Source organism: Papaver somniferum, chromosome 9 (genome assembly GCF_003573695.1).
Source record: "Papaver somniferum cultivar HN1 chromosome 9, ASM357369v1, whole genome shotgun sequence".
NCBI classification, from domain to species: Eukaryota; Viridiplantae; Streptophyta; class Magnoliopsida; order Ranunculales; family Papaveraceae; genus Papaver; species Papaver somniferum.
In genome coordinates this window covers 8399968-8410306 of record NC_039366.1, presented here as the reverse complement: position 1 = coordinate 8410306, position 10339 = coordinate 8399968, and the positions used below count along the sequence as shown (strand labels likewise).

The window sequence follows — 10339 nt, the reverse complement described above, 5'->3', positions numbered from 1 at the left end:
ACTGCATGATGGGTGCAATACCGAATAAGATGTTGGGATAGCTAATTAGGTTAAAGACAATGCCGATTCAAAAATCGATAATAGTTTTGGGTCAGTCAGTATTGGGTTTTAGCTTAATTTTTATGCCTACAAATAAACCATATCTCCGGGCATTGCAATTGTTGTCCGTCGGTATTGTAGAACACATACTTCCGACGCCGACAGCTAGGTTTGGTCTCCCGGAGAATCCTCTCGGTGCTTAAATAGTACGAGTGTGTAACAGTTGGATTGGCCGGCTGGACACTTTGTACTTATCGGGCATCAAATGAAAAGGGTATATCGGTATTTTTTGGAAAAGTTGAAACAGAATACAGCGGCACTGAGTTGTCTTCTTTACCTAATTTCAGTTTCTTTCTCATCTTCTTCTTCAACAGTCAGTCACTAGCAACAATCTGCATTTTTTTTTTCGAAAGAAAAAATCATAGATTATTATTATGAAGGAAGACGAGAAGGTAGGGTTACAAAGAGGCGGTGGTGGTGGTCAGGATAGTAGTGGTGGTGGTGGTGGCGAAACCCTAGAAGTTAAAGATGAGATGAACCACAACAACAACAACGGAATCATCAGAACTAGAAGTACCAGTAGTGTGGTGAGAAAGTCGAGAGTGAAAGGAACATGGTCACCTGAAGAAGACGAATTGCTGACACAACTAGTCGCTAAACTCGGTGCAAGGAATTGGAATCTCATTTCTGCCGGAATCCCAGGTCGCTCTGGTAAATCCTGCAGGCTCCGGTGGTGTAATCAGCTTGATCCTTACCTCAAACGAAAACCATTTACTGGTAATCCTTCTATCTCTTTATGTTTAACTAGGGTTTTCATTTTCAATTTCTTGACTTATTTTGACCTATTTTGACTTATAATTGATGTTGTTATCTGCTTGTGTATCCTTTGTAGAGAAAGAGGACGAATTAATCATTGATGCACATGCTGTTCATGGAAACAGATGGGCAGCAATTGCAAGGTTGTTACCAGGGAGAACAGACAATGCTATCAAGAATCATTGGAATTCCACGCTTAGACGGAGGTGTCTTGAATTCGATCCCCCCAAAGGCACTAAGGCCGCTGCTGTTCTTGCTGCTGTTGCTGCTTCGCTTGAAATGATGGGAGGCAATCCCATGAACCTTGATAAAACTAAGGTATTGTCGGAAACAACTTTATCATGTCAACCTGATGTGTATCGCGAAGCTGATGTCAACATGGGAGACAATGCTGTGAACCTTGATAAAACTAAGGTATTGTCGGAAACAACTTTATCATGTGAACCTGATGTGAATCGCCAACCCGATGTCAACATGGGAGACAATGCCATGAACCTTGATAAAACTAAGGTATTGTTGGAATCAACTGAACCGGACATGAATTGTGAACCTGTTGCGAAAAGAAATGATGTTGTTGACTCACTTGAGAATCAATCAAACCAACATCAGGATAGGGAAGAGAACCACAGGGTGGAGTATCATTGCAGGAATGAACCAAAGGAAAAACTGACGCTTTTCCGTCCAGCACCTCGTGTGAGTGCATTTAACCTCTATAATGAGCAGTCCATGGGTGGCTGTGTGTTGCCAACAATGGTCCCAATGCTGCATGGACCTCTGCTTCAACCTTGTAAACCACCTGTTGTTGGGCAATGTGGGCTGCTTGGGGGTATTCGGCGAGTGCCTTCTCATTGTGGGCATGGTTGTTGCACTGGTTCTCGAAGCGTTGGGTATGATGGGCGGAGTTCTTTGTTGGGACCAGAGTTTGTTGAGTTTGTGGAGCCCCCACCTTTTTCGGGTCATGAATTGGTGTCCATAGCAACAGAGTTGAGTAATGTTGCTTGGCTTAAGAGTGGGTTAGGCTTTGGGTTTGACCATAGGGGAATAGTGAAAGATAATGCAGAGCAGCAGGTGATTTATCATTGAGAATCAGCAACAGGAGACTCACCGCATCGGAGGATGGCATGTTTTTAGAGCTGCAGCAGTATGAACAACAGTTGAAACTCATTTCAAGATGCACAATAACAGGGACGTAGAAACAGAATTTGTACAGGATTTCCTTTCTTTTGTTTCTTTTATCTCTTCTTGTATCTATGTTTGCTGGGTAGTATAGTGGTATATGATTAGCAATCTATGTTTAGAGTTCGAAGTAGAAATGATATATAAAATAACACCAGATCCATTTGGTTCATGATCTATGAACAGTTCTAGCTGGGCTTAAGCTTTTCTTTCAAGCATCAAATACTGCAAACCTTTACTGCCCAATTTTCTTTTAGTACAAACCTTAAGTGAATGCTGTGAAGTTTCTTGCAGAGTGGAATAGATGCAGAATTAGAGGTAACTTTGCTTTTTTGGTGGGACATACAATTGGTTTAATTTCTTAGTTAGTTCATTCATTTCAGCTAACCGCCTGCATTTTTGGCACTTTGTCGTCTCTTAGCTTTCAGGAGGGATATTTGCAGGAAAAGTAGTTGCAGTTTCAAGTAGATGAAGAATATTATAAGCAGTTGAGGAATATTCTAATTAAAACAACCCAACCTACATTTCAGCAACACAGAAAGATTGTGAACTTATGCACATATATTGTCTCTTTGATATTATGAAATGATATTTACCCAAAGTTTGCACTCAAACAAAATTTCTCTTAATTTTCAACAACACTACTATTACATCCATGAATTTGTCTTCTACCCAATATACTCATTATCCCTCTGTCTTATCCACTCTCAATTACAATTAGTCCAGTCATGTTCAAGACTCCCCTGCACCTATAGAAAGCCTGAACCCTCGTAGCCATCTTATTATATGAATGGAGCCTGATCAAGGCGACAAAGGAGGAAGACAGCAGGAAGTGAAAGCTGAAGCAGAAAACCATTCTCTATGTGGTCCACATGTGCTCATTTTCCCATTACCTGTACAAGGCCATGTTAACTCCATGCTCAAGTTAGCAGAGCTCCTTTGCTTATCTGCAGGTAGTCGAATACAACAAGTCACCTTCCTCAACTCTGATCACAACCACCATCGTCTTCTCCGCTTCACTGATGTCCAAACCCGCTTTGCTCGCTTCCCTGGTTTCAGGTTTGAGACCATTTCAGATGGGCTTCCTGCTGATCACCCCCGCTCAGGTGACCTTCTCAATGAGATGTTTGATTCCATTAAAGCTGTAACAAAACCACTTCTTCGGAAAATGTTGATCTCCTCATCGTCAGCATCTGGTTTATACACACCAGTGACGTGTATAATAGTAGATGGGATTATGAGTACGTTCACAATGGATGTTGCAGATGAGCTTGGGATTCCTGTTATTTCTTTTCGTACAATCAGTGCTTGTTGTTTCTGGGCCTATTTTTGTATACCACAACTCGTTTCAGCTGGGGAACTGCCATTCAGATTCAACAATATTGAAGATGATGATGACTACATGGATGGTAGGATAACATCCTTGCCAGGTATGGAAAGCTTTTTACGCAGACGAGATCTCCCAAGTTTCTGTCGAGCCAAAGATCTTTCTGATCCCCTTCTCCAGTGTGTCATAACAGAAACCTGCAACACGATTTCTCGAGCATCCGCCCTCATACTCAACACCTTTGAAGAACTCGAAGGTCCCATCCTCTCTCATATTCGCTCTCACTGTCCTGGATCGACGAAAGTTTACTCTATTGGACCTCTTCATGCTCATCTTAAGGCTCGACAACAACAACAACAACAACGAGAAAGATTATCTGATCAAGCAGATGAAAGTAACGCAAACTCTACTTCAAGAACGACGACAGAGACAAATAGTCTGTGGGAGGAAGATCGGAGCTGCATGACTTGGCTGGATTCAAAGCCGTTGAGATCAGTTGTTTATGTTAGCTTTGGAAGTTTAGCTGTGCTGAGCAGAAAGGAGATGCTGGAATTTTGGCATGGTCTGGTAAACTGCGGGAAGTATTTCTTGTGGGTTATACGTCCTGATTCCATCAAAAAAGCAGTGGTGTCAGAAACATCTGACAGTACTACCATGACTGGTGATCAAAATGATCAAATTGACCCGACATTAAGATTCCTGAATGATATTGTAGACCCAGGCGATGGTGACAATAAGTTGCTAATGGAGGGAACACAGGCAAGAGGTTTCATCGTAGGTTGGGTTCCACAAGAGGAGGTACTGGCTCACCCTGCAGTGGGGGGGTTTCTAACCCACAGCGGATGGAACTCGACGCTGGAGAGTATCGTGGAGGGCGTGCCGATGATATGTTGGCCGTACTTTGCAGACCAGCAGATTAACAGTAGGTTTGTGAGTGAGGTGTGGAAAATTGGTCTGGACATGAAGGATAGATGTGAAAGACGATTTGTGGAGAGTATGGTGAATGATCTGATGACGACAATGGATGTCCGCGATGAATCACTCCAAAGAGAGCACACTGGTGATAGTGAGTCAAGATTCTTAGGTAGAAGGGTTGATAAGTTTGCAGATTTGGCAGGAAGTTCTATCGGGGAAGGTGGCTCGTCTTACATGAATTTTGATTGCTTAATTGACCATATAGTTAGAACTGCATCTGTCCATTCCTGCAGTAGGGAAGATGGTGGTGGTTAAAATTTCAGTCTTTTTCTACTTATTGCTAGCAACCAAGTTGTTTCCCCAGTGTATATTGTAACTAGGTTATCATCTTTTTCGACCTTGTTTGACAAGTTCTGAGTTTTATATGAAATCATACAGGTTGAATGCAAGTTCTCATAAGCTTGTAAGTTACATTTAAGATTTTCTGAACTTTCAACACTTAATGCAAGTCCCACAGCAACAAATTTTATCTGCTGCTGTAAAATTTAACTGCTGTGATCTATTTGGAAAGACATGATAAGATCGATCAATTTCTCAATGGACTCGTATGATGAACCTCCTTTCTTTAGGCAATTAGCAGCCTTGTGTTTCAGATCCCGTACCCTCGCCATCATTGCCTCATGATCATCATCAGCATCCTTCATTAGTCTTTTGACAGCTTTTTCTACATCCCCTCTCTCCAGTGGACGCCGTCGTTCGTCAAATTGAAATCCAACTTTCCATACATCACTTGCATATCTTGCATTCACCAGCTGGTCTGTAAAACATGGCCGGCATAGCATGGGCACCCCTTCACTGACACCCTCCAATGTCGAATTCCACCCATTGTGAGTCCAAAATCCTCCCACAGCTGGATGAGCTAAGACTTGTTCTTGAGGTGCCCATTTCACTAGACATCCCCTGTTTCCAGTGCTTCTCATCATCTCCTGGAACTCATCCGGTAAGAGATGCTCGACAGTGCTGCCGCTGCGAACCAATCCAGGTCGTACCACCCACAAAAATGGACGCCCACTGTTGACTAATCCCCACGCCGTCTCGACCAGCTCAGTCTCTTCCATATCAGCTAAGCTTCCGAAGCTTACGTAGATAACTGACTTAGGTGCTTGCTCGTCTAGCCAGAAAATGCAACTCCGGTCTTCTCCGAGTATGCTACTAGAAGATGCCGGAGACCATTTGTGAAATGGGCCAATGGGGAAGATGGAGACTCCTGTGAAATCTCGACGGATAGTGTCCAAAGCTAGATGTTCCAGGGATTCAAATGAGTTGAAAATGAGGCCAGAAGAGGATTTTGTTTTCTCAATCATTTGAATCACCAATTCATATAACAGCTCCGGGTCTTTCGTTTTGATTGTGGGGAGGTCTTTTACTTTGAGGGGTGAAAGTTCCGGCACCGGTTTCTCCAATTCAGAATCTGATAATATTGTTATTAACTAAATGTACACAAAATCATATAAATCAAGACAGAATCCAAAGTGCATACCTTGAACTGGAAGGTAGCCCTTTTGGAGAAGCAGCGGATATGCTGCGAAAACAACAAAAGAGGTAGGGCTGCTAGTCCTCAAAACGATCCTGGGGATATGAAGATTGTTGGCAACATCTTGAGTGAAATGCATGAGTGCATCTGTAATGACGCAAGCGATAGTAGTATCACCATCGGAGAGGAGACGAGTCAAGCAATCCCGAAACGGATTGAGAAATTTGACATTGAGCGCGGAGATGAAGGCAATGATATCAGAGGTGGAATGTTGGAGATGAAACTGATCTATATCCGAGTCCGGTGATGATGAGATTGGTGCGAAATGGAAGTGAGGGTAGTCGGATGGGTTTGGAGAGTTGAAACGAGTGTGAATGATTGTGATGGAGAAGCCTTTGGAGTGGAGAAGGGTTGCGAGTTGTAGCATTGGATTTATATGTCCCTGCAGGTATGGACATGGAAACAGCACTAACCTTGGTCTCTTCCTCGTAATAGTACTACTAGTAGTTGTACTAGTGTGCTCATCGCTGCATTCCATAGCATGTAGCTCAAGATCATGTAGCGGTGGTGGCGGCGGCAATGATGAAGCTCATAGTGAGCGCTAGCGTCACCGTCACTTGTTCAACCTTGCAATATACGAATCTGGATGGATCCTTGCAGGAGCAGATGGGGATGATAAGATCATGTAAAAGGCCAGACAAAAACAAATACTAACTACTAACAAACTTTGTCATTCATATTGTTTGTGTACAGACTAGTATATTATAAGTAATGGCATCCAGATCCAATTTCGAAGTATGAACCCTGACTTATAGTATACTCCCTAGAAAAATAATAACTCATTTTATTTTATTTTATTTTATTTTATTTTGTCTCTAAGAAAAGTTTTAAAACATCTGGGAGGGGAAATATTTTGTTCTTGTGTGTGTCCACCCCATTTGTATATTTGTTTTTATTCTCTAGAAGTTAAAATATGTTTTGTGTTGTTAATCGCTGGGTCTTTGCTTGGCATGCAAATGCAGTACTAGATAAGGTTGTGTACAGGAAAAGCTAACAGCACGTAGATGCATGATTATCCAGCACACTCCTTCTGTGAATCATGTGATGGTGGTCAAGTGAGCAAGTCAAAAGTTGGATGACGATGGGCCGGATTTAAGTGTCTTGATCCAAGCCCATAATAACACTCTACGGAATATGATCCAGCAGAGGAGACCATGGCTATCTACGTCTCTTCCTTGATTTATTTTGAATCATGATTTTGGGCATACTGAAATCTTATCAGGCATACACAATAATAATCCTAACTTGGATGACCTTATAAGGGGTACCCTATGGGTAGTTCAATTACCTTTATACCCTTAATACAAAAATCAAAAATTAGTTTTCTAAAATATCAAAATCAGTTTCCCTTAACATCTCTTCTTCTTCTTCCTCCTCAAGCCGAACTCTTCCCCTCCCGCGAAAAAAAAAAATTCATCACCGTGATTAATTGTCGATTCGTAAAATTTGATAGTCGATTAAACTCAACTACATAATGACTCGTACAAAGAAAAGCAGGGACTAGGCAAACCAAATCGTCTTCTAATCCATCAACTGAAGAAGAAGAACTAATTGAAAATGAAGATATAGAAACTGAAAATCAACCACCAATTGAACCAGAAATTGAACCAATTGCATCTCCAACTCCGGAAATGAGGATAAGAAAGTAAGTTTTACAAACCCAATCTCCTATTTGTTGTTTTTCATCGATTAAATGACAGTTACGATGTTGGGTTCGGCTCAAAATTGAGTTGCCTTTTTAGCCGAACTGTTCATCACAAAAGCTTCTTGTAAGTGTGTATGAACAGTTCGACATGAAATTTCAAGCCGAACCTAGTCACAGATAGAGATGCATAGGTGTTCGGCGTATTCGATAATCATAATATGTGCCGAACCTGGTACATTTACGAGGTTCGGCTATTACGATATTCACATTATGTGCCGAACCAATACAAAATTCTTACCCCAACAATTATCACATTTACGAGGTTCGTCTTATATAATACTTATGTAAGTAGCCGAACCATGTACTACCAAAAGGTTCGGCTCTTACGATTTTCTCAATATAAGCCGAACCTCACGTAATTTTTCGTCCAGATCACACGGGATTATGTTCGGCTCATTATGACATTTTTTAAACAAGTCGAACTAGTTGGTTCGGCTCATAATAATAACACTTTCAGCTTGCCGAACTGTTCATTAGTTGTCAATATCCAGGTGGGTTCGGCTGATATATTAAGCCGAACATATTCCATACTCGCCGAACCTTAGTGAAAAACACAAATTTTTTATGATTTTAAGCTACAAAAGTGAGATTAAACATAAGATAGAAGTGTAGCCTCCTCATCCATTGAATCAAATACAAGCTTTTTTTCTCATTTTCCCCTTCTCCTTCTCAAAAAAAATCTAACTTTTTTTTCTTACTCAAAAATTTTCATCTACACAAATTTATAACTAAATAATCTTAAAACTAATCAGTAATCACTAATCAAAATTATTTTAACTAATCATTAGTATTAACACTAATCCTAAAAGGGCAGATTTATCATTAAAAAAAAATTGGTTAAGGGACTTCTGATTTTGTTATTTCACATCCTTTTTTATCTTTATTAGGTATGCCTGATAAGATTCATGTTTGCCCAAAATCACGATTCTTTATTTTTTTCATTCATTTTTGGTAATTCAAGTGGATCGCCTGCCATAGTTACTTACTTTATGCACTATGGACAGTCGTCTATGGACTGTTAAATAACTGGGAAATATAAGCCCATGATCTAGAATCTAAATTGTAATCAACAACTCATTCAAACAAAATACTCCTTCTCCTTTACAACATAAAGTTAAGGATTAATGGCACATCGTTCCCTATGTAGTCGACTATTGACTTGTGCTATCTAAATGAGCGGCAAAAGAAAAAGGGATGACTGTAAATAGATAATTCTATCATAATGTTGTTTGGTATTGTTATAAGTCAAAGCTTGGTTCGAAAATTTGAAACCTGCTTTCGTTAGGGAAAAGAGAAAGGAAGTTGGTAAAGGCAGGCAGGACCGTTTTTATTTTTTACCTTGCAATTGCATCGTAAAGTAGTCTAGTCATGAATATGATTAACTAAGTAAAAGAAGCTTTTAGTTGGGAGGAGGTAGGATCATATCACAAACGGCTAGTATCTACTTAATTATACTACTAGTAATAATTAAAAAAAGTCATTATGTTTTTTTATTTTTTTGGTGGGTTAGCAACAAGGAAGGTGTTTTCAAAACTTAAGAAACAACCCAACATAATAATCCCCTGGCTGACATGATAATTATAAAACTATTATTATGATCAAGCCGTTGAGGGTACGTAATGTAATGTAATGCTGGTAGGTAGTGGTAGCGTGTCTTCCCATTTTAGCAATTTTGTTTTGTTTCATTTACTCGTATCCTACGTGGTTAGAGATACGAATTCTTTCAAGGAAATTAGGGCTTTTTAATTAGTTTGATATACATTTTGAGATTAGAGAGATTGAGCCTGCCGGAGCATTCCCTTGTTTGTTCGTTTGGGGAAAGGAAAGCAGCTCAGCTCAACAAATTAACTAACACATTGACAACTTAACACGCCATTTTGTTAGTCAAGGATACGCCATTTTGTTAGTGAAGGATACGCCATTTTGCTCCTCTTTCTTAACGACATGCTACAACATTTTTTCACATTTCTACACGATTCATTGACAATAGATAAAACAGAAAATTTGAATTTTGAAGGCTCACTTTTACTAGTCAAGGTGGTCATATATATACACATGACCGGTGGTTGTTAGTTGAAAATTGAAATGTCTTTTCTTTTTGGCTCCTCCCTCTAGCAGCAGCTGCTTATCTCGTGAAAGACTTGAACATGATCCTTTCGGTTTGGCAAGCATGAGCAATGAGTTAACTCATCTAGTTGCTAACGGACTAATGAGTAGTAATAAACTAATAATAATAAAGGAGGAAAGTTAAACCAATTAAATTATAAATGGTTGCTAAGTCAATTATCCAACCAATTCCTCCCGTTGGTTGCTACTTTGTTTCATTTTCAAACGGACGAATATTTATTTATTTATTTATTTATTTTTGAATAACCAAATAGTAAAATTAGTATTTATTTAATACTCGAGCTCTGTTTCTTTCTTAGTTTGTTTCCATCTGAGAGAGACTGCACTGGTATCCTCAACAATCAATTCTCAACTCTGAACTGGCCTGGTATCTCTTTTCTTTTCAATCTCCTTGGATTCAGACCAGACTAGACAACGAAATACTAGCTCTCTCTCTCTCTCTCTGAAGCAAAACAGAAGAACAAGATCAGATAATAATGGTAGACACAGTCTTCTTAGTGAACTAGTAGAGAAAGAAGAAGAAGATAAAAAAGAAGAAAAACCGGATATTGGTGAAGAAGACGCTCTCCTCATCATAGCAAAAACCTTCCTTCACAAATATCATGTGAGTTGTTGTTACTAATCAATAAAGCAATCTCTC

At 39.8% G+C, this 10339-nt stretch overlaps 3 protein-coding genes across 4 annotated transcripts; 2 read left to right on the top strand and 1 right to left on the bottom strand.

Moving 5' to 3' along the window:
* The first annotated feature begins 318 nt into the window (after nt 1-318).
* On the top strand, nt 319-2246 carry LOC113308241 (transcription factor MYB25-like). Its single transcript, XM_026556718.1, has 2 exons — nt 319-816; nt 932-2246. Exons 1-2 carry the CDS (start codon nt 474-476, stop codon nt 1936-1938), a joined length of 1350 nt encoding a protein of 449 aa, XP_026412503.1. The 5' UTR covers nt 319-473; the 3' UTR covers nt 1939-2246.
* A 340-nt stretch (nt 2247-2586) lies between these two features.
* On the top strand, nt 2587-4771 carry LOC113308239 (7-deoxyloganetic acid glucosyltransferase-like). Of its 2 annotated transcripts, XM_026556716.1 has the most exons (2): nt 2587-2984; nt 3091-4771. In XM_026556716.1, exon 2 carries the CDS (start codon nt 3155-3157, stop codon nt 4586-4588), a length of 1434 nt encoding a protein of 477 aa, XP_026412501.1. In that variant the 5' UTR covers nt 2587-2984; nt 3091-3154; the 3' UTR covers nt 4589-4771. The 2 variants fall into 2 exon arrangements, with proteins under 2 accessions (XP_026412501.1, XP_026412500.1); XM_026556715.1 differs by having other exon boundaries at nt 2587-4771.
* Nucleotides 4717-6484, bottom strand: LOC113308240 (UDP-glycosyltransferase 76B1). Its single transcript, XM_026556717.1, has 2 exons — nt 5814-6484; nt 4717-5744 (listed from the first exon to the last, which is right to left on the bottom strand). The coding sequence occupies exons 1-2, from the start codon at nt 6343-6345 to the stop codon at nt 4819-4821; spliced, it is 1458 nt and encodes a 485-aa protein (XP_026412502.1). The 5' UTR covers nt 6346-6484; the 3' UTR covers nt 4717-4818.
* Between the last annotated feature and the right edge of the window lie 3855 nt (nt 6485-10339).